The sequence below is a fragment of the Muntiacus reevesi genome, chromosome 4, assembly GCF_963930625.1.
Source record: "Muntiacus reevesi chromosome 4, mMunRee1.1, whole genome shotgun sequence".
Taxonomy (NCBI): domain Eukaryota; kingdom Metazoa; phylum Chordata; class Mammalia; order Artiodactyla; family Cervidae; genus Muntiacus; species Muntiacus reevesi.
This window is the reverse complement of record NC_089252.1, coordinates 170,883,697-170,907,611: the sequence shown is the minus strand read 5'-3', so window position 1 is coordinate 170,907,611 and position 23,915 is coordinate 170,883,697. Positions and strand designations below refer to the sequence as shown.

Here is a 23,915-nt window from a genome sequence, read left to right as displayed (position 1 = left end):
TCACTGCCCTTGGCGTAGTTTCCTTTCACCCACTGGGCTGGACCAGCTTCCTTGGATCAGTCACCTAAGCAGTTGTGAGGTCTCGGCTCTAGTCCTTGAATGCTCTACTTTACAACAAATTTAGGAAGGATGGGGGCTAAAGGTCAAGGACTTCTAACCATTAAGACAGCAGCAATCTCCTTTGGAAATCTCACAGGGAAGCTGTCTTCTGATTAGGGTAAGTGAAGGCCAAACACGCCTGAAGATAGAGAGAGGCACAGGATAACTTAAACCTACTGCGTCTAGGACCGTGCTAGCCAGACTCCTTCCCTCAGAATGGAGACTCTTCCAGGCCTCATTTAATAGGCTCAAGCGTTGTTAATAAAAACATTTATTTTGCATTTTATACAGAACAACCTGAAGTCTGCATCGTGACAGTTACCCAAGGGTTTACAGACAGCATTATCCATCTCAACAGCATGGTTCCAGGGACTGGGGGTCCACACAAACAGGCAGGAGTTGCAAGGGAGCAAGGGGGCACAGCAGGAGTGTATTTTTAATCCTTTCTTAAAAAGGCAGTAGAACCTTCTGAGTCACTTGAAACCTGTGCATGTGGGGCTTCTAAAACAGTGTACTGTGAGCTCTTGGGGAAGGGACAGGATAAGGACCTTGATAAATAAAGGGATAGTGGCTTGCGGCAGGGGATGAGGAGGGAGTTTTACTATTTTTAATGTCCTCAGCCCCAGCACCTGGTAGTCAAAGGAGACCATGTCCGATCTTAAAACCATCTCCCTGTTCAGAGAGAGGTGCTAGTACTCCTGGCATCAGGCCATGAAAGGAACATGCTGGTCATTCCTAAGTCCCTGTTCCATAGCCCACAGCATGTTAAAGGGGGGAAAAAAGGTCAGAGGGTAGTGGTCTGTGTTCCAAGGAAGTAAAAACTTAGTTCACATTAAGCACTGATAAAGCCAAATAACTAGGAAAGACCACACATTAGACAGTGCTGTATATACCTGCTGAAGAGAGGTCTCTAGGAAGGACCGAGACGGGAAGGTCCACAGCAACCTTGGCTTGAGGTGCAGCAGGTATAGAAAATCTGGAAAGAGGTGAGTATTCAAGTAACGGGGAATATAACACTCCCAGATCTTAATTTTCATAGGATAATTAAAAAAATAAAAATAAAAACCAAATATTGGTTGCCAGCCACAACAAATACCATGGCCTTTATAATCATCTGGTAGCTTAAAAAAAAAAAAGCCACAGCATCACCAATAGATCTTGCTAGGAAGTGTCTGTGTGCATGGGAGAGGTTAATGGGGCTTAGTGCAGCCGACAATCCAACATGATTCCTATGGAAACAGACGGGGCAGGGGCCTGGTTTGCTGGCCTATTAAAGGGTGGACACAGTAGAACAAAAAGCTCTGAAGTGACGGCAGATTCTCTGCAACCAGCTTTGACCTGGGGAAAGAGGAGCCAGATTCTCACTCTGAAGGTGGGGCTGAGGGCAAACCTGACCCACACTACGTGCATTAGTCTTGGTCATCCTACAGTTGATGGGCAACTCATACCAGGCCGGGTAAAGGAGCTGGTTGGGGAAGAAGGGGTTACTTTTCTTCTTTAAAAAAATCTTAATTTATATTTTAACCTCAAACTTATCATCAGTGCCTCAGATACAATTTAAAGTCTTTAAAAGCCCCGAAACAAAAGTATACTTTTTTTTTTTTAAAGATCCCTCACTCTCTGGTGGATAGTTTCCTCCCCGCCTTCAGTTTCACCCTGACTTAGAGTCCACAAACTTCATCAGACCGTCTGTGCTCATGGACTTGGGTCTCTCTAGAGGGAAGCCTAGGGCTCGGCTCCAGATGAGCTGTGCTAACACGCCCAGTGCCCGTGAGACCCCAAACAGGACTGTGTAGTAATTCATCTCCGTCATGCCGTAGTACTGTAAGATGAAAGAGAAAAAAGTGGTGTTACAGGCCCACAGGTAGTTGCAGGTCCAGGTCCAGAGTGATTAAAAGCCTTAACCCAGTTAGCCTTAAACAGAAATGACTGGGAGAAATACAGCAACTGGATTCTGAAAGGAAATCCTCATCCCTTCCCCCCAGCCCACACTTTCTACACCACAGGCAACTTTATCAACAGGGCCAAGGAAGGAGGTGAGAGTCCTGGCCCGACTAGCAGCTGACTGTGCGCCTGGCGGAGCACAGGAGGGTGCGGCGCGAGGCAGGGGCGGGGAGGGGGGCGCACCTGCAGCAGCACCCCGCTGTGGGCGTCCACGTTGGGCCAGGGGTTCTTCGCCTTGCCCTGCTCCAGGAGGATGTTGGGCACGATCTTGTACAGCTGCGCGACCAGCTTGAACATGGGGTCCTGAGGCAGGTGCTTCAGCGCGAACTCCCGCTGGCAGGTGTACCGAGGGTCAGTCTTCCTCAGCACCGCGTGGCCGTAGCCGGGGACGACCTGCAGAGGATGGGGTCGGGGGAAAACCAGTCGTATTCTCAGGCAGAAATCTTTGCCTTTTCTAAATTCTTCAGGGCAGACAAATGGAAAAGAAATCTCCTCTAACTTAGGGAGTTATCTCACTGTTTTCGCCTTCATTCTTTTCGATTTATTGAGCCTTACCCTTGGCCTCTTTCTTAGCTGCTAAGTGTCTCTGCTCACCCGTCCTGAGTTGAGTGTGTTCCAGATGTACTCTCGTAGCTTCTCATCTGACACGTCTTTGCCAACCTCCTTCTGAAGTTGTGTCAGCCAAACAAGCACTTCCTACGGGGAAGGAAGGGTTAGAGGATAAGAGTGTCAGTGCATATGCCAGGAGAGAATGCCAGGATCAGAAACAAAGCATGCCAGTGAGAAAGGCATGGAGCAGCAGAAGAGTCTTGCCTGGTTTGCCAGTCCATGCAGGGGCCCCGCCAGCCCGTTCATGGCCGCCGCGAAGGACAGGTAGGGGTCCGAAAGGGCGCTGCCCACCAGGTGGCTGGTGTGGGCGCTCACGTTGCCGCCTTCATGGTCGCTGTGGGGAGGGAGAAGGCGTCAAGGCCCAGAGCCAGGAGGGAGAAGGGCAGGCGACGCCAACGGGGCCCTGCTGTCGTCGCTCACGGACTTGCCTGGCGACGGGGTCACACCGGCCCAGGGCCAGGCATCTATACATAAGCTCTTGGAAGAGGCGCCCCGATGTTCTTGCCGCCTTTGCTCACTAACCCACGGAGCTGAGGGGTTACTGGCTGACGCCCGGCCGTGGGCCATGCTCCGCTTCCCCTCGCGCTGTAACAGCATGGCCAGCAGAGGGCGCTCCGGGGGAGCCAGAGGCCTCCTCTAGGGGAGCAGCTAGCACCCTTTCCTGGCGAGAAGCGCTAGCTTATTCCTGGTGCGGTTACAGTGATTTCACTAGACCTCCTCTGCCTTTGCCAACCCCTTTCACGCCTGGTATCAGTCCATATTCTGTGCTTCCGTCTCCTTGCTGCCTACCACCTGCTCCCAAAAGATGAGAATGTTAAGGAGCTTTTTCTTTTTTTTCTCTTGGTGCACCGTGTGGCATGCAGGATCTCAATTCCCTGACCCGGGATTGAACCCACACCCTCTGCAGTGGACCTGCAGACTCTTAACGACTGGACTTGCAGGGAAGTCCCAAGGAGTTTCTCTTCATATTCACCACCGATCCCGCAACCTGCTGGCTGGTCCCCCTCACCTGTGGATGGTGAGGTACAAGCGCATGAGCTCCGTGAACTGAGCGTCGGTGTAGCCTAGCATGTTGGTGAAATTGTGGGACCAGTCCAGCTTGGGGTCTATGGCCCCGATACTGCTGCCCTCTCGGTACAGGTTCCGGTAGATCTTTGCTGCCACACAAGGAAGCTTTGCGATCAGATCCATGCAGTCTTCGTAAATCAACTGATGGGGAGAAAAGGAAAATGGAGAAAAAAGAAGAGGAATTATCAACCAAGAACAGTCAGGCAGGGATGGTGTCTCTTCTCCATGGACTGGGCTTTCCGGATTGATATAGATATTTGGATTATATGCTGAGTGGGTATAGATGGAGTAAATAACAACAATAACCATGTACCTGAGTAACTGTTATGACCCAGGTACTGCGTCAAGGGGGTTACACATGGTATCCCACGTATATTAACATATTAGTCCCAATTTTTCTCCATTCTACAGAATATATAATGACCTTCATTTTACAGAAAAGGGAACTAACCCTCAGAGCATTCAGTCAATGCCAAGGTCAAATTTCAAACCCTTACATGTTTCATCATGATCTTTTCCACCATACGACTTTGCACTCAAAGAAAATGCTAAGACACTAGGTCTTAATAATTCTATGCTCCATCTTTCAAAGAAAATTCACCATATATGCAAAGGGTCAAACAGTGACATTCAGTCATTAGTTATTAACAAAGGCTTCCATTTTTAAAGCACTTACTATGTAAAAAGTACTGTGCTAGATAGATTATTTTCAGTTTTTGCTTTTCTTACAATAGTCCTGTAAGGTAACATGTCCCTCATTTGTAAAACTTGGGACACAAAATTACCCACTCAGCTAATAAGCATCGTCTACTTAAATTATTAACTCATGGCCATGCTTGTTTCATCTGTACCCTTACTTTCCCCTCTCATCTCCCCAATTATTGAGTGAATCCCAAATATCATATATAACATGTAAATATTTAAGCATGTATCTCTAAAAGAGAATCCAAATCAAAAAACCATTATCCCACTGAAAAAAAAATTTTAACAAATCTTCAGTATTATTAACTAATCAGTACTGAAATCCCCCCACACCTCATTCATTGATTAAAGTTCCCCCCATTTGTTTGTTTTACTGAAAAATAGCCCACATTACAATTGTCTGATGTCTCTGAAGTAGTTTTTAATCAATTTAAGTTCCCTCTTATGCTGTCCTTTTTTACTTTGCAATGTACTTGAGGAAAATCAGCCTCATTTGTTCTGTAGAATTTCCCTTAGTTTAGATTTTGTTGGTTATATATTTGTGATGTCATTTAACATGTCCCTCTGTCCATTTTACTTCTAACAAACTGATAAGAGCTGGGAGGCTTGAGCAGATTCAGGTTCAATTTTTTTTTTTTTTAGCAAGACTTTTTGATAAATAGCACTATGTTCATTTACTAAGAGAAACATATAACATCTGGTTGTCTTTTTGTGATGTTAATGGTTTGCTCAACTTTTATGTCTCAATTTTATCTTCTCACAGGGACTTTAAGTTCCCCTGGGGAGAGGGAGAGGGTTTTTAGTAGTTTTTTTTGGCCATGCTGCACAGCTTATGGGATCTTAGTTGACTGACCAAGGATGGAACCTGCGTCCTCTGCAGTGGAGGCAGAGCCCTAACCACTGGATTGCTCCGGAATTCCTATTTCTTCTGTTAGTAACAAAAAAATTCGGGAATTCCTTGGCTAGGACTTGGGGTTTTCACTGCCAAGGCCTGGGTTCAGTTCCTGCAAGCCGTGAGGTGCAGCCAAAGAAAAAACAAAGAAATTTCTACTTTCAGTCACAGTACATAGGAACCATGGAGAAAATACTTGCTGAATGATATTATACAGTGCTGTCCCATCAAGCTATCTGGCTAAATGTTCCTGTAAGAAGTAATGAGGTTTTAGTAGTTCTGCTGGAACAAAGAACAAAATCTATAATAAGTATCTTAAATGAGATAATCTATGTGAAGTCATCTATTACTTAAGTACTCAGCATTGAATTTTGTCAATGCCACCAAGATTCAATGAGAATACTCCCAAAACAAAAAAGCTACTTGAAGCAAGAAGTACTTAGCTAACAAGTTCTCAGGAGACTGCTTACATGATAATCATACTATTAACCACACCTCCTTGCAGATTTACATCCCCCAAGGAAGTAGATGTTTTCCGGAAGTACGCATCAAGGATATGCAGCTCTAGGGGACCTGCATTGATTAGCAGAATGCCAAGAACAACAAGATCCTGGGCTAGGCCAACCAGCATCTGTGGGCTACGTACTCATTTTCACAATTATTTGTGAAGTATGAAAGACCGATTCATAAAGAAACTACAAAAAGAAGATTGTTTCAACTTCTACCACTGAGGATGAAGTTTATGAAGCAGCAAGTATCAGACCAGGTCTGACAGTGTGGGATCTTTACCCTGCTTTTTGTAGTGGAAAAGCTGTACTGTCAAGAGATTCAATAAATAAACACTCTGACAGAGTACTCCTATTTCTTCTTTAATAAGCTAATAAGACTGAGGTGCTACTTAGCTACTGGTACTAACTCATTCTTCATCTTTAAACCCTCAGAGGGAAAAAAAAAAAAAAAAAGACAAAACACGCCACCACCGCAACTGCCTGGAATAAAGGTAACAAAACGCCATAATCATCACTGTGATCCAGCATCTCTAGGGCCAGAGAAATTCTGGCCAGGCACTTAGCAAGCAATCATTTAAAAAATTTTTTATTGGAGTATAGTTGATTTACAATGTTGTATTACTAATAGCTATCAATCATTATTAAGAAGACACAGAAAACGAAGAGTCAGTATTAATGGTGAAGAGACCCTAGAGTGAAGCAAACTCAAGTCTCAACCTGGTCTCCACCAGCTACTAGCTGCATGACCCTGGGCATCCTACCTTATTTCTCTCATCTTCAACTCTGCCATTCAGTACAATGAGAATAAACAGTAAGGTCTACCTCGTGGGGTTGTTCTGACGATCAAACCAGATGAGTGTAAGCATTGAAGCCGGTACTTGGCATGCTTTCAAGAGCTGCCTGTTAGGTGTTGGGATGATGATTTACTATGCAGTAAATAGCTTCAAACCCTACACACACCGTCATAGGCCTTACTAGAGAAACCTGATCTGTCAGCTACTTTGCAAATTTTACCCAATCCAGCAGTATCTTAAGGCTACCTCACAGTTAAACAGCTTGTGCATCAGAGTAATCTAGTCATAAGTGAAGTTAAGTCAATTACAAAAAGACCCAACTCTTTCACCTCAAGAGATCACACTAGCTATCTAAAGTCATGTAAACTGCCACGGAAGGAAAGCTGGAGGCAGGTCATCCTTTTGCAATGTATGTAAAACAGCATGGACTGATGATTCTAGAAGAGACTTAGATCACATGTTCTCTGTAACATAAAGTTTTAAACAGAAATAACCAGTTGAATGCTGTCAGGCAATTCCACTTAACCAGAATGGTTAAATTAAGCAAGAGAGAGAACTAAATTGAAATAGTGCTTCAATGACCTTTGAGAGAGATACAACATGTAGCAGCAAAATACCACTAAGTTCCACCAGAGCAATTACTGGTGCTAACTTTTGTTCAGTATGAATTTTATTAGACACACATCCTGAGGCTGACAGATATATCAGTCATGCTTATAAATACTCTCCAGGTTGGTAAAGTCCTGAGATACGATCTTTACCTCACTCAAGACAGCCACCCTCAAATGACATCACCCAAGAGGTGGCAGAACAACCAACCAACAGCTGCACACTGAATCAGAGGCGAGAGCAAGCAGAGGCAAGATTCATCTTCCTGAGTCAATAAAGGACAGTGTGAAGCAATGCAGCCTGCTTGGATACCTGGGAAATATCTTATAGGTATTTACTGCAAAGTATGAAGAACTCGACAACAGTCAACACAACAGCGTCATAAGTAGCAACAGGCACTCCTGAGTGGTCAATTTCTAACAAACAAGTTTTAAAAGAAATGTTGGGCTTGATTTAACCTTTTCTGCTATGGTAACCCACACAGATAACAATGACTTGAAACAGCATTTTAAAAAGAAAATGAAAAGCAATATATTCAGGTTATACAACCTTCTGAATCTGCTGACTTGTGACTTCATAAATGCTGTGGATATGTTCAGTTTGCATCATTCCTACACCTTTCTCCTCAAAGCCAACCGGACTGGTATCAATTGCACACTTTCTCTCCCTCTTTCCCTCAAGAGCACTCAATTCTGTATACACAGCTGGCACTGAATAAATACTGACCAATCAACTGGAGTGGGATTTGCCAAAACCCATGGAGATTTCATCAGACAAGTGGGCCATACTAGTCTATGAATAGTATGAACTCACGGTGAGCTCTTTAGGGGCTTTCTGGTCAAAAATCATTTAGTGCATCTGCTTTGCCAAAAGGGACTTTTCCATTCCTATACTACCTGTCTCTAAATAAGAAACAAACAAACAAAAACAGATGTCCTTCTGTAGACCTAGCAGATAAACGGCACTTCACCCAGTGTTCGTGTGGAGAGAGCAGGGAAGGACAAGTGTTTGGCGTGCGAGGACAAGGCCCCGCAATCTCCTCACTCTCACAACGATGACGGAGTTCACACTAGGAAACTCACACTGTGTTTTCAGAAAAGAAAGCTCATTTGCTTTCTGCATCCTAATTCCAGGATACTAGCTACCCTTCCACTCCTGACAGGTATCTGGGGTGGGTTAGCCCAAACTGGCTGACTGCAATTGGTCCTTCCTAGACTCTAGAATTGCCTTAGGTGCCATTCTTCCAACTTAAAAAGGTTCTCATTTGAAGAAGAGGAGAAAGGACATTTTGGGGCCAGGGTGTGTCTACTCTGTGAAACCTTCCTCAGGGACCCTGCAATTAAGTCACACCTTTTTCAGTGTTCCAACAGTGCTGTGTACATACCTCTATCATAGCAAGATTACTGAACTGTAATTTCTTTTTTACATGTATATCACCTTCACTAAAATCAATAGCCTTGGTGATAGAAAGCATGTTTCATTCATCTTTGTAATTCCAACGACCCACAAAAAGCAAGCCTACAATAAAATTTTGTTAAACGGATCTCTGGCGTAACTCAGGGCAGTAATTTTCCTGAGGATTCGTCATTCTTTTTTCTTTCTTCGCACCCATGTCCTCTGAATCTCTGTCGAACCTCAATCGTCACAGCAAATTCCTACCTCCCAGTACTTGGCTCGGTTGATGCCCTCTGCGTACGCTCGAGCAAAGTTACTCTCGCTGTTGAGAGCTGTGACCGCTGCACTCAGCTGAGACATGGGGTGCAGGTTCGTGGGAAAGTTGTCCAGCATGGTGACCACGTGGGAAGGCAGGGCTGCCCTCTTTGCCCACTCCTGGGAGAGCCAAGATACCTGCGAAAAGGAGACGTCGCTCATCACACCGGACAAGGAAAAAGAAGACAGCTAAAGACAGCAGGGCACGTCCCTGGTGGCCCAGTGGTTAAGAACCTGCCTTCCAATGCAGGGGACATGGGAGGGAGTTAGGATCCCACACGTTACTGGGCAACAGCGCCCACCCGCCGCACGTGGGGAGCAGAGAAGCGCATGTGCTCCAGAGCCCGCACGCCGCAGCTAGAGAAAGCCTGCGCGCCGCACAGCACGGCACAGCCAAGATTAAGGAGGAAACAGACAGTGAGAATCCCCTGGTGGCCCAGTGGTTAGGACTCGGCGCTTTCACCGCTGCGAGCCTGGGTTGAATCTCTGGCTCTTGAGTAACTTGCAAAATGGTAACTAAGATCTTGCAAGCTGCCTGGTGTGTCCAAAATAAAAAATTAAAAATAAAATGAAAAGACTGACCTCAAGTAAATAAAATCCAAGAGATTTCAATCCAGTCCACTTATAAAGCAGAACTCTGCTCTGATTTCCCTCCCCCTCTATAAACCACCACCCATAACCATAACAAGATTAAGTGCTTGAGATTAGAAAAAGGCAAAGAAGGGGAATGAGAAGGGCTAACCGTCCTTCTGCTTACCTGTTCCTCTGCTGGGATCTGTCCAGTTACCAGCAGCCAAAACAAGCCCTCTGGCAAGGGTTCTTCCCCACCCTTAGCCTTTGGTAGCAGCTTCTGGCATTCAGGGATGCTGTAGCCTCTGAAACGGATGCCCTTGAGGGAGAGGAGTAAGGATTACAACACAAAAATCACGTAAGTTGACTGACCTCACTTTCTTCAGACCTGTCAACAAATGTAAATCTTCAGGTAACTCACTCTTGCTTTGTACTTTCACTAGCTGATATATTTAAGAGGTAAAGTCATTCTGCAGCTACTCCATATGTACCTGTTTTCACCTTCCAAAATGCACAGGTATGTGCCCCACTTTGTTCTCCTCACCCTCAGAGATTTAATCCACGGTGTGCCGACTCAGTAAAGTCAGTGATCACCAGTGATCGACAGGAGGCCTCTTACCTCATCAGGATCCAGAACTGATGTTTCATATACCAATCCCTTCATGCCTCGCATGCCACCATACATCTAGAGAAAAGAAGAGGATGTAACAAGTTGTCCAAATAATTCAGGCAAGAGCTTGTTAGAACTTCATGGGATCTGTGGGAGGAAATTTAGTCTCTAACTTGCAAAACTTTGGGAGATTTCTGCGTTAACTTTCTATAGCATGTAATTTTGAAAGGAAGACTGCTCATGCTGGAAATGAATTTTGTAAGCTGAGAAATCACTGTCTTTAGTTCATGTTTTGCCTGTGCTCCCTTTTGTCATTTTTTCCTCCTGCCTGCTCTTCTCCCCCCTCATTCCCACCAACCAAAGTAAACAGAATGGGACTGACTATAGGCAAAGAAGATGGAGGCCAACGGCTAAACAGTGCTATGAAATTATCATCTGAGCTGCTGAGATTCTCAGAACTGAAGAAAAAACCACCCTAAAGCTGTTCTATAAGGCCAGCTAGAGCTACAGTCTAACTGGATGATCAACACAGCATCAACTCAGAGACAGAGAACCTTGGGCCCAAAAGCTGAGGGGTTGGGAAAAGGAACAGAAACTTCTTTCATCTTTTCCCACACCTAAATTAGGTTAGCCTCAACTATCAAATCTGTAGAAAAGAACAGTCTAGTTTCTAACAAACAGCACTGGCTTCAGCATTTCCCTATGTGGGACGGACTGCTCTGAACGGTCGGTAAAGAGGGTGGTGCTTCTGTCAAAGCGCGTCACCGAGCCCCTTTCCAGGCAAAAGCCCCCCCTTACCATGTCCACCGTGATCTGGCCCACCACTGTCTTGCCGTGTTGCTGCCTGAAGGTCTTAACTCTGCTCTGCTCCTTGGGTATCAGATCAGCCAATATGTCTTTCAAATTCTAAAAAGAGGAGTAGAAAGGCTAAATGATGATCGAAATATTGATTATATTTCTGCAAAGTTTTTGGCTTTCTCTGTCAGGGAAGCCTGGTCAACTACTCTGTACAGATGAGGGTAAAAGAATTAGGCAGAGGAAGAAGGGAATGGGGAGTTGTTTAATGGGTACAATTTCAATTTGGGAAGACAAAAGTTTTGGAGATGAATAGTGATGATGTTTGCACAATAATGTGAATTACTTAACTACCCCTAAACTATAAACTTGAGAATAGTCTACTTTCTAATGAATACCATAAGCTCCAGCATTTCCTTTTATGGGACAGAACGTTTTGAATAGTCGGTGAAGAGAATGGTACTTTCGTTGAAGTGCATCATAGAGCTACTTTTTTCCAGCCAAAATCCCACAGTCCTTATCATGTCCACAGTGATTTAGCTATCTTAAAATAGCAGTAGTAATAATGGCCATAACAAGAGTCCTGGTCACCTCCATGAGACACCCGGGATGATGATAAGAGCCTGGATGGCAGCCCACCCCAGGGTCCGGCTGCCTCACTGATCCTCAGTCCTCTTTTCCAAACCTTACCGTGGAAGAAGCACTCGCATGCCGGGCAGCAAGAACAAGACAGGATGCATTCTGCAAAAAAAAAAGAAAAAACACAAACCTTATGCCATCATCCTCCTTCCTAAGTGTTAACAAGGAATTGCAATGACTCAACTTCTCTCTTTATTTTAGCCTCTATGGACAGTTTGACATATGAAAGCTGTATAAGGCCTTGAGCGACCTGGAAAAAATTTCCAGTCTGGAGGCAGCAGCTTCATCAGCACTCCCGGAAGAGCCTCTCCCATCACCTGGGTTCTAAGGGCTGGGCTTTGTGAGGCATGAAGCAAACGGCAGAGAGGCAGTTGTTAAAGTACCCAGCCCTTCAAAAATCCAGCTTCCGTAGCTCTGAGGAGTGCTGAGAAGAGCAACGGGGACACGGATCGACCCCTTGACCAGGCTGGTCATCTCTCCTCAGCGCCGAGCCCTCTGGCAGCACTTCAGCCTCTCCGGTCTAGGAGAGTCCAGAGGGGAAAGCAGCCTTTACAGCACCACCGAAACGCTCCTGGAAAAAGCACGCAGAAGACAGAACATCCACAAAGCAACAAGCGGACGGCTGGACAGCAGCAGTGGAAACTAGAAAACTGGTGAATCGGCTTTAACACACTGAGGGAAATCACTAGACTCGTGTACCCAGGTGAGGAAGCAAAAACTCTGAAAGGAGGTGGAATAAAGACACTTCAGGTAAACAAACGCTGAGAGTTACCACTGACACACCTTACCAAACACATTTTTTTTACACTGAAGTACAGCTGATGCACAGTAGTCTGTGAGTCTCAGGTACACAGTGTGACCCACACTGTTTGAAGGCCACATTCCATTCACAGTCACGGCCCCGCTCTCCTCTCCCCACCGGCACCGTGAGTTTATTCTCTTATCTGTATTTTTCTTGTTTGTTATATTCACTAGTTTTCTTTTTTAAATTCCATGTAAGTGATTCACAGCATCTGTCTTTCTGACTTATTTCACTTCACATGGTACACTCCAGGTCCATCCATGTTGCTGAAAATGTTAAAATTTCATTCTTTTTATGGCTTAGTAGTATTCCATTGTGTATCTAACACACACATCTTTATCCATTCATCTCTTGATGGACACTTAGATTGCTTCCATATTTTGTAGCTAGGCTATATTTTCTATATTTAGAGATAGTTTTTCCCCCCCAAGAAACACAACTTCCTATGAAGATTGCTGAGTTGCAACAGAAAGTTCAACACTGCCTTTGAAAAAGACAGCCAGTTGTACTACTACCAAGTTGTAAGGACTTAGGCAAGGAGGCTGACTTTTCTTCACAAGATTATTTTGAAGATAAAAAGGAATAGTAAAAATAAGCCCCAGGGTCCTCATCTATAAAATGGTGCTGATACCCACTATATCCCACAGGGCTGTCTTGTGATGATTAAATTACAATGGATGTGGAAGCACTTTGCAAACTAAAGATCACACACACACACACACACACTAACCATGCAGCAAGTCTATACGTCTCCTTTTGCCAAAAGGTCAGACACACTTTTTAAAGTAACTACGGTCATCCCTCGGTATTCAAGGGGGAATTGGTTCCAGGACCTCCCCACCCTCAACAGATACCAAAATCTGATGAAGATCAAGTTTCTTAAATAAACTGGTGTAGTATCTGTATATAACCTATGCATATTTTCCCATATACTTTAAGTTATCTCTAAATTACCTATAACACCTAAAGCAATGTAAATGTAAATGTAAAGCAAATGTAAATTTGGAAATACAAAGTAAATGCTATGCCAATAGTCAGCACATGGCAAGTGCAAGTTTTGCTTTTTGGAATTAAAAAAATATGTTTGATCTGCAGTTGGTTGTACCCACAGGTGCAAAACCCACGGATACAAAGGGCCGACTGTATTGCATTGCTGTCTGATTGTGCTGGAAAGCATCTGAGCTAGTGGTAATGTATAAATTCCAAAACACCGCATGCTTAAGGTGAGGCTGAGTAGTGCCTGAGGCTGTTAGAATTTCATGCCCCTCTTTCTATTGGGGCAGGAGGAAGAAATGAAAAGGGAAGCGATCCTTCAGAAAACTTTATTTTAAAAAGAATCAAAAGAAAGAAAGAGAAGTCACTCAGTCGTGTCTGACTCTTTGCGACCCCATGGACTGTGGCCTGCCAGGCTCCTCATCCACGGGATTTCCCAGGCAAGAATATCCAAAGCTAAATCCAGAGAGCAGGAGGCCAGCTAATGTGGCCCTAAAACAAGGGGGAGGCCTCCAGTCGCTCATGAGGGCGGCCTGAGACTCCTCTCATTAACTTTCTAAAGAACCTCCTCTAGCTCACTGAGGACCATTTGGGCAGAAAGTACACAGCACAATAGCTATTCAGCCTGTTCATCCCACACGGGGTGAATGGGAGCAGACCCAGCACTCAAGAAATAACTATTTCCTTTATCTTACTAGTCATCAAAAAGTGAACAAGGGGAAACCCTGAGTGGGTTCAAACTGCTCTTCCACAGCACCTTCCATGTTCAAGCTACGCCATGCGCCACGGTCCCACAGAACCCCTGTTCCAGAAGCCCCATCTCCTGGAGACCACATCCGCGGTCAGCAGGCCCTTTAACTGTGGGCAGTTGGTTATCTGGGTTTGCTCTGAAAGAGGCTATAGGGGAACATACCATCTGAGAGAAAAAAGAAGTTGAAATCTCTCCACAATGATAATTTTTTCACTTCTCAAACATCTTTAAGTTTCTATGATGGCTGGCTGCTTCACTGGCAAGAGGGAGACATTATAAGAAAAATCTAAGGTTAAATCTTAGGCAAAAGAAAAAAAATCTATCCAAGCTAAGCTGACAGAATGAAAGCCTGATCTTAAGATGAAAATGAAATTCTCTCAGAATGGAGGTCTCTATTCCACCAATATGCCTGTATAACAAACAGTTTTTCCCCCTTAGGAGAGAGAACTACTAGAATCAATGAGCTTCCCTCTCTTTTTACTTCACTTAAGGTTAAAAGAAAAAAAGAAAATCAGAAAGACAAGGGTGGAAAGCCAACTAAGAAGGCTGTAAGAATGCAACACCATTTGAAGGCATCAGATGGAAATATCGCCATGCTTCCACCACCAGCAAAGTCCTAACTTCCTCTGTAGAGAGTGTCTTTGCCATTTAATGAGGCACCGCAAAGTAACTTGAGGAGAGCTGATCTCAACTGTCCCTAATCTCCATCTGCAACACTTCTTAGCCGGATCTCCAACTGGCAAAAATAATGCTAGTGTGTGAGCAGCGTGGCTATGTAGCTCCAAAGTGAAGGTAGTATATTCTGCTCCTACTATACTTCTGGTTGTGTGACCCTAGCCAAGTCATTTAATCCTTCTGTGCTTTAATTTCTTTATCTCTAAAATGTAAACAATCCACCTGAAGAAGAATTCAGAGTAAAGATAGTAAAGATGATCCAAGGTCTTGGAAAAAGAATAGAGGCACTGACCAACACACTATAAACGTTTAACAACAAACTAAAGAAATATAAAGTTTAAGTTTAGTCGTGTCCAACTCTGTGAGACCCCGTGGACTGTAGCCCACCAGGCTCCTCTGTCCATGGGAATTCCCAGGCAAGAATACTGGAGTGGGCTGCCATTTCCTTCTCCAGGGGATCTTCACTACCCAGGGATCGAACCCGGGTCTCCCACATTGTAGGCAGACGCTTTACCATCTGAGCCACCAAGAAAATTAAACAGATAAACAATACAATAACTTAAATAAAAAATACACTAGAAGGACTCAATAGCAGAATAAGTGACACAGAAGAAACACATAAGTGAGCTTGAAGGCATGAATGAAAAAAGTAAAGAGAAATGAGGACAGTCTGAGACCTCTGAGACAGTATTAAATGCACCAACATTCGCATTACACAGGTCCCAGAAGGAGAGAGAAAGGACCTGAGAAAATATTTGTAAAATGGAAATAATTGAACCTACCTCAAAGCACTGCTAGGAGGATGAATTAAGTCAATATTTATGAAGCAGTTATGATCACGCCTGGCACACAGCACCAAGTGCTCTGTATTTGTTATTTAATAAATACAGAAAAGTAAATAGTATGGCTACTTTCCAGCACTCTTCAATGTCAAGTTTAGTCATATCTTAGCTCACTGTGCAGCCTAGAGGGGAAAGAAAACTAAAAAAATATGAAGGATTTTAAAAACAATCCATATGGATAGAATATTGGAAAGAATTCAGGTTAGGATAACTTTACCTGACGATGTAGAAGACAGAGCACACGACCTGGAACCAGGAAAGGAAATCTGGCTCCAGTCCCAGCTGCGTCACTAAATAACGGGGACATCTAAAGCAAAGCTACTCCTGCTTCCCTTTCCCTCTCCACAGCTAGGATAACACTCAAGCTGCTTGGCTCCGAAGTCTGACCCTAAGGCTCCAACAAGGACATATATATAAAGGTACATAAAAACCTTGCTGTTTAAAATATATGACTGCCTGGCCAGCAACATTACCATTACCTGGAGCTTGTCAGAAATGCAGACTCTTGGGTTTCCTCAGACCTACTGAATCCAAATCTGTAGTTTAACAAACTCACTAGTTTGATTCCTATGAACAGTAAAGTTTGAGAAACATTCATGGTTTAGAGTGTTAAGCAAGGAAGCAGAGGGGAGAACACTGAGTCTAGGACGTGGTGTTATCAAGAGTCAAGTCCTAAATGCAGGTCCTCTAGGACCTAACTTCTAGTTTCAATTCTGATATCTCAAAATGGGTAATAAAGCCAATTTCAGGGTAGACAAGTGGACTATATGAAATAATTTGCATGAAAGCCTCTAGAACAGTGCCTTCTGCATAGCTGAGATGAGTAAACACGTTTCTTAGTTATGTGTTGGCTTATTACCTACCAACTTGTGTCGCAACTCTCTCATGGAGCTGGATCCCGGGAAAGAGACAGTCAAGTCTGAGGAAGGGGTGAGTGAATAATTCCCTCCAGCTGAAGAACAGGAAATAAAGCCCCAACTTTCTGAAGGGCCTCCTGACCAAGAAGAGTCTCAGGGAGAGGAAACAAATTTAACTAACTATAATCTAACACCAGCAGGAGGTGTTAGAGGGCTGTCACACCTTAGGCTACATCCTCATCTCATCTACCTCCTGGCTGCCAGTGGAAGCTGCTAAACGACTTTTGTACAGTGCATTCAGGCTATCCTCACAGACAGAACAGGCAGCGTACAAATCTCTGAGTCATCCCTGAACTTTCAACTCCTAGCTCCTCCCCCCAATTCTGGAGGTGCGGCAACTGAGCTTTGGCTTCGGGTTACACGCCACGTGTGGAGTCATCCTACCGGAAAGGCAGCTGTCAGGTGAATCAGGGCATCATCTCACTCAGTAGGTCAGCTGCTTCATGGGGAGAGATGGCAAGGGCTACTTCCAAAAACAAGGGCCAGGTTCACAGCTTCTGTCTGCAGAATTCTCCACAGGGTGGTGGGAATTACCGTCACTAAAAGGCTTTTTTGCAAACCCCACATGCTGCCATCCCATGCCAGTAACTTTTAGTGAGCTGGCTATTACTGATAGAAGTGGGCTGCAGCTGTCAAATATGCTATGCTAGGATGCAAAAATACAATTAAGGGAACTTCTATCTTAAAAGGCCAAGGGAGGAAAGGGACAAATAAAACAAGCAGGAAATTCTGCCAAAGACTTGCTTATAATACTTCAGGGTATTGGCCAAATCCCTTAAGAAAAATCAATTAAAACTACTCCTTTCTCCCCCAAATTCTGCAAACAGTAGAATCCCATTTGGATAAGCACTTACTTAATAATGTAGTTACTTCTCTCTTACTCCTCTTAGCCTATTATCATCATTGATCCACATCTAGGACCCTTACTCTACAAGGGAAAAGCCAAATTTCCTTCAATACTCCATCAAAGACACATTCAGAACATGTCCTGGCACATATCCAGGAGCGCCAACATCAAATCTGTGAGCTTACAAACTAGTGTGTATAAAATAAACAGGCTACAAGGACATGCTGTACAGTATAGGGAACATAGCCAATACATAATAACACTTATAAATGGAATATGATCTACAAAATTGTGAATCACCACGTTGTACACCTGAAGTACTATAAATCATGTACACCTCAATTTAAAAATTAATTTTAAAAAGACTTGTGAGAGATGCTCCTGATTTTATTAGAGCCCTTGTCCATTAACAAAAGATGAGAGCTTGCCAAGCCAGCAGAACTGGCTTAGTTGATGAAACAAACACAATTCTCTAATAACTGCAAGAAAAATCTTGTGCTATGAAGGCTTCCTTCCAGTGCAGAAGAAACAACTTGCATTAAGTAAAAATGAACACACACAGGACAAAGACTCCTCTCTCCCCAGAACCAGGTCAGAGAACTAAAGCCATTTAACATCTGTCTTTCACAAGACTAATACTGGAAGTCCACCCCACCACTTGGTCAGGCCATTTAATAGCCTGAGCAGGGAGATCTTTAGATTTCGTACTCTGATGCCCTTCATGCTCCCAAGAATTCCCTTAATAATTCTGCCCAACTCCCATTTGTCTAACAGACCCTTCTCTAAAGGTTCGCTGATTATTCAATGAAGAAGACTGAAAAGGACACCAATTCAGGCTTAGGAAAGAACTGAGTCCTAATTTTTCTTTCAGAGAAATTCTTATTGTTCTTTAATAGTTGCTAAACACCTATTTATTATGTGCATACGAAGTCTATACTACTGAGTAAAATATATAGGATCTGTCACTATACTACTTTCTCAGGAACTAGAAACTGTTTCCTCACTTCTACTAGGAGTTCTTACAATGCTTTGTTTCAGGGATTTACAAAAATCTTTTCCTAAGTCATTTGAAAAAAGGACACAGGACGATAAACCTAGAGAAAATAGTCTAAAACAGACTATAGCTACTTTTGAAGTCACTTAAAAATAATCACTAGTTAGGGACTTTCTTGGTGGTCCAGCGATTAAGAATCTGCCTTGCAATACAGAGGACACAAGTTCAATCCCTTGTCGAGGAACTAAGATCCCACTTGTCAAGGAGCAACGAAGCTCACGTGACACGGCTAGAGAATCCGTGCTAGATCCCGTGGACTGCAACTAAGACCGATGCAAGCAAAGAAATACACATACACATATATATTATAGTTACAAACAAAAAGGACTGCACATGGCTTTACTGGCCCAACAGGAGGGGATCACCAAGCAGTCAACTGAGACACTTTGTTAAAAGAAATTATAGGAATTCAGGCAAGTTCATCGAATAACTGGAAAACAGATCCTAAGATCTGCTGCTAAAGTTGTCTCTCTACTGTTTTTAATTTCACTCAAATCCTATTCAACTCTATTACATCAGGCACCAAAAACAGGGCAGAAGGAATTACTCTGTGGCTTTAGGGAGCTCCACCAAGTCTGGTTTCCTGCCTTCTGCCCACCTGGAATGTCAGCCTTCCCTTTGGATTACCTGCTTATCTCAATGCCTCCCCACACCCACGCATTCAATGGCTACCAGTCTAAAGAGGACCAGAAAGAACAGTACAATCACTCCACCACTAGCACCGGTGAGGCATCGCTCTCCACTGTTCATCTCTGATTCATCCAGTAAGCCAGCAGGGAGTTGCCATTACTTTGGGTAGCAAAGAATCAAAGAAGTTCGAGAGTTTGCCCTTAACAAGTTTTGGTCTTTAAGCTTAACTAATACTTCAAAGGACAAAACTGACTCAGTTGTGCAGAACCCAGTTTCAGGCTTAACTTTACAGAAGAGATGTGTAGTGGTGTGGGCTTGCTGTAAAGTGTCTTGAAAAAATCTAGAAATAATCTAGAAACACTTCTGGATTGACTTACCTAAAGTTATCAAACAGCTTAGAGGAATAATTCTCAAAGATACAAGAAGTAGGGCTGTCCGTCACTTTGGTATTAAGAATGCAGAAGTTAATTGGTGGATCTACTCTAATTCCCAACTCAGATCACCTATGAAAACATAGTATTTACAGCACAAAGCGAAGGCACCCATAGCTAATACTAAAGCCATTGCTTACTAGAAATTCATTCAGATAAACAAGAAGTCAAATAACCTTAAGGCTCTGAATGAGGTGGTCTCTCCAACTCAGGTGCTCATTAAATTACCTGACAGTAAGCAGGGTACAACAGAACAATGATTAGCTAGTCTCCGAGCAAGGTTAAAAAGTTTTCTCAGAAAAGCGAATTACACCCGACTTTGAGAATCAAAGTGGTAGGCTAGAAGACTATTTTTGCCTTCTAAAGCCTACCTTAATAGAAAAAGACAAAACTGAGCACCATTATTAAGCTGTAGGCTAATCTGGAAAGTTCAGGCAGGTGCTAGCAATGCTGTCAGATTGAAAGACTTCTTGGTATTCTGGCTATACTGCTTAAATCTCAGGAAGTTTCCACTCCTCGGTCTGTTGAGCTTTGTTATAAGGGTCGAAAGCCTTAGAAGCGCCTCCAATATACAGGTTTCAAGGATCCTCAGGTCCAGCAGGAAAGTAAACAAAACAATAATGATCACTGCAATTAGGTTGCCTTGTCAATTCAAAAACTTTCTGAGTTTCTTTCCCCAGAGGTTTAAGAGAAAAACTAAATTCAAATGTAAATTCCAAAGGCTGTTTCAAACTGTAGAGTTAGCAGCTCTGGAATGAGCTAATTATAGTATCTCCTATTCAGCCAAAACACTATCCAGAACTTGCTTCTTTTCCCAAGAGGCTTCCCTTCCCTGTTCCCTAGTAGTGGAAGGAACTGCCATCAAGTAAGACACTTGTCTCCTAAGTGGTCAGCCTCCACCATGCTGCTGAGTACCTGGAAAAACCTGTAAATGCTACAGGTTTTACCTTATCTGCCAACCATTCAAGATAACACACTGTAAGACAAAACCTTTCTAGTTTTTTCCTTTCCTCCCCTTAGGTGCTGGCAGCTTTAATTTGTCTGCAGAAGAAAAAAGTGTAAGTTCTTTGCAAGAGTCAAGGTCACTTGTGGGACTGTCCCTGCTTGGATTAGAAGGCTGGGACCCCTCAGCACACCAGTCTTTCTGTTTAAAGTACCCAGTTACCCAGAGACAAAAGTAATTTTGGCAATATGAAATGGAAAACACTGTGTAAGCAACAACATTCCTTACGATCCCAACAACAGCAAAAGTCAAATAAAGGGCCCCCCATGGGACTTCCCTGGTGGCTCAGACTCCAGGCTCCCAAAGTGGAGGGCCTGGATTCCATCCCTGTTCAGGGAACTAGATTCCGTGTGCTGCAGCCTAATAAATTTTTAAAAAGTAAAGGGGTCCCCCCCCAAAGAGGAACCTTTCTTGGGTAGAGCAGATTTAAAAGCAACAGTAAAACTTAAGTGAGCAAAAAAAAAAAAAAAAAAAAAAAAAACTTAAGTGAGCAAGTAGTAGGGCCGGTCATGTAACCTTGGAATTACTATCTCCCGCCCAGTTATCTTCCCTTATCAGCCTGCAGTTTACAGGGACAAGTTTTCTCCAATCACACGCGATAATCATGCAGAAGGTTCTACACAAGCCGTCCACCCCACCCGAGCTCCTCCTATACAGAGTAAGTGCAAAAGTCCCAAGGACAGAGAGGACCCGAGTCGCATTCCTCCAGAAGGAACTACTATGCTTGGTCACCAAAGGTTTAAGTATCTGGGCTGGAGAAATGGAAGCCGGCAGTTCTGAGACTGACAAGGACCTCTCTACCTAGCCGAAGCTGAAACCAGCCACGGCTGCGGCTCCGGCCCAGGACAGAGTGAGCACATCTGCTCGCCCTTGCCGCTTGTTAGCCAGCCCCTCCTTCCAAACAAGCGCTTTCCCTAATCCCAGTGGCACCCATCTACGTTCTTCACTCCTTTTTCCAAGGCCAGGCACCCCAGCCTCTTCCACCCTTGGCACGCGGGGTGACAGCTCGGTCCGGCCTTCCCACCGGCCCAAGACCTCAGGCCAGGGCGGGCAGCACTCACTTCACCCCCAGTGGGCCGGAAAGCGCAGAGCCCCGGGAGCGCCAAGCAGGGCGGGCGGCCAGCCAGGCGCAGGCCCCTTTAAGACGCGCGGGGGTGCGCCTGGGTAGGGGAGGGAGACCCCGGGCTTGAGGGCCTGCGGTCGCCTCAGCCCCACCCTGGGGCCGCGCGGTCCCTCCCGGTTGCTCACCTTAGCCCCGAAGAGCCGGGCGGCCGCAGTGAGTAGAGCCATGGCGGGCGAACTCGGGGATCTGCCAGGGAGGGAAGAAGGGAAGAGAGCTGCGGCAGGAACGGAGGCGGCGCCGCTGCACCGGAGGCCGCGCGGACGCGGGGAGCAAGGTTGAAAGGAGGAGGCTGAGGGAAGCAGTAGACGAGCCGGCGGCGGCGCCCAGCCCGGGGTCCTCGGCGAGGCCCCGCCCCCCGCCCGGAGCCCGCCCCGCCCCTCCCGCGGGGACACGCCTCGCGCGCGGCCATTGGCCCAGGGCGCGCGGGGGGCGGGCCCTGAGCCGCCGACGGCGGCTGTGGCGGGGAGGATTGGACCGTCCGGGGTCGGCTAACTGAGGGCGGATGGGCGGGGGGAAGCGTGTAGGTGGTTAAGTCTGCGCCTGAGAACTCGTTAACTTCCTCCTTCGGCTTCCCCCTTGCCCTTAGCGCGTTTAGGGCTCACTGTAAGGCGGCTGTGAGAGAAAAGCTCCAAGCACGCTGACCTTTGAGAGGCCCTCGGAAGCCAGCCCCTTAGTACTCCCGCGGCCACTGGTCCCACGCCGTCGGCGCTTTCCTGATCAATGTCAGCGGTTAGTGACTGAGTGGCCTTAGAGGTGACATCACGGGGACACAGGCTCTGCCGCCAGAATTAGCTACTTGGAAGCAGCACCGTGGTGTTACAGAAACCAACGGATCCCAAAATGCGGAGAAGGAAAGCAAACGCGGGAGCCCGAGTACCCCGTGCTCGTTGCCGGCAGGCAGGTCTGTGATTACTGCCAGGAAACCCAAGTCTTGGGAAGTGATATCTGCTCACTCGTGTTCCGCTCTTGGTGACTATGCACTGTAGCCCGCCAGGCTCCTCTGTCCATGGAATTCTCCAGGCGAGATACTAGCGTGGGTTGCCATTCCCTCCAGGGGATCTTCCTGACCCAGGGGTCAGAACCCAGGTCTCCTGCATCGCAGGCCGATTCTTTACCATCTGTCAGACAAAGCAACTCTTACAAAGGCCCCCTTAGTGTGAGAGCTTCCAGAGCAGTCCAGAGCCTCTGGGTTCTGGGCGTTAGCCTCGTTGCCACTCCAGTCACATAACCCCACACAACCAGTCCACACCACATATAACCAAAAGATCAGGAGCTGCAGAATAACCCTTCACCCCCAATCATCTCCTTTTTGTTACAGCACTCCTGTTACTCTCATAGGGCCTTTGGGCCTTTACACGTACTTGGCTGTCTTCTATATACTCTTATCCTGTGCTCCCCAGAGACCGTTAAATGAACCATGGCACTGAAGTGGTCTTCTATATCATTCTTGACTAATTCTGGGTAGACAAGAACTTAGAACCTTTCAACCTCTATAGGCTATCACTGTCATTGACCCGAGGGCAGAGAAGAACTGACCCACACCCCAGACGAACAGTCCTTTTATCTCCTTACATAGAAGTAACAAAGTTCAGAGGTCTCAGTACCATCTAAGCCAGGTTTAGCTAGATCCCATTTATAAAGAACCTAGTTTATAGCTTGAACTTGGAAAGAGAGAAAAGAAAAGTCATTTTCTCTTGCCAGGTTTCTTTATACTTAGCTTTACACCGACCAAGCAATGCTTTTTTGGCTTGGGGATCAGATCCTAGGAAAGAACTTCGTAAATGGTGCCCCAGAGGAGCACTGAACTTAGCTATCTCCTCGGTGACTTCAAAGCTCCACCGATCAATACTTGGTCCCAATTTAGCATCTCACAGAGGATTTCCTCCTAACCCTAGAATAGTTCGGCCTGGTTTCTTCTCTCTGGTTAATCATCCACAGGGACTAGCCTGCAGGCCAGAGGACTGAACTCCAGCGCCCCAACAGACAGGAGGCATTCTTAGGGTGAGGCTACCCAAGGGATAATTGCTGAGTGGCCATGAGCGTAACCTATTCTGGAGCTCTAATGATGAGAGGAAGAGTGGGGAACAATAATGCGTATAGTGTCCTGGAGCCTCGCGTCATGAGGCCTTTATGGACTTGTTAGGGGAAACACACTGACTGAAACCGCCCACCCTGGCCAGGCACCACAGTAACTAGTTGCCTGAGTTATTTTGTGATAGGCGGTCCTACTAAGGAACACGGAACTAATAAGCCACCACCAACCAGAAGAGTTCAGGAAAGGTTAAAAGGAGACACCA

General features: G+C 45.2%; 1 protein-coding gene across 1 annotated transcript; it reads right to left on the bottom strand.

Annotated features, from left to right (window-relative positions):
* Window positions 1–352: 352 nt before the first annotated feature.
* CS (citrate synthase) lies at window positions 353–22,074 on the bottom strand. The gene is made up of 11 exons (XM_065934898.1): window positions 21,744–22,074; window positions 11,602–11,652; window positions 10,915–11,022; window positions 10,126–10,191; window positions 9,694–9,825; window positions 8,886–9,074; window positions 3,662–3,861; window positions 2,857–2,986; window positions 2,638–2,739; window positions 2,227–2,436; window positions 353–1,921 (listed from the first exon to the last, which is right to left on the bottom strand). The coding sequence occupies exons 1-11, from the start codon at window positions 21,783–21,785 to the stop codon at window positions 1,751–1,753; spliced, it is 1,401 nt and encodes a 466-aa protein (XP_065790970.1). The 5' UTR covers window positions 21,786–22,074; the 3' UTR covers window positions 353–1,750.
* Window positions 22,075–23,915: the final 1,841 nt, after the last annotated feature.

Bases quoted from the DNA above. Each gene is read 5' to 3' on its own strand.
- CS (XM_065934898.1), bottom strand. From the start codon at position 21,785: ATGGCTCTACTCACTGCGGCCGCCCGGCTCTTCGGGGCTAAG. The intron at 9,075-9,693 runs GTAAGCAGAAGG...TCCTTTTCGCAG, and splicing joins AGATCCCAGCAGAGGAACAG to GTATCTTGGCTCTCCCAGGA. The intron at 1,922-2,226 runs GTGCGCCCCCCT...TTCATCTTACAG, and splicing joins ACAGCGGGGTGCTGCTGCAG to TACTACGGCATGACGGAGAT.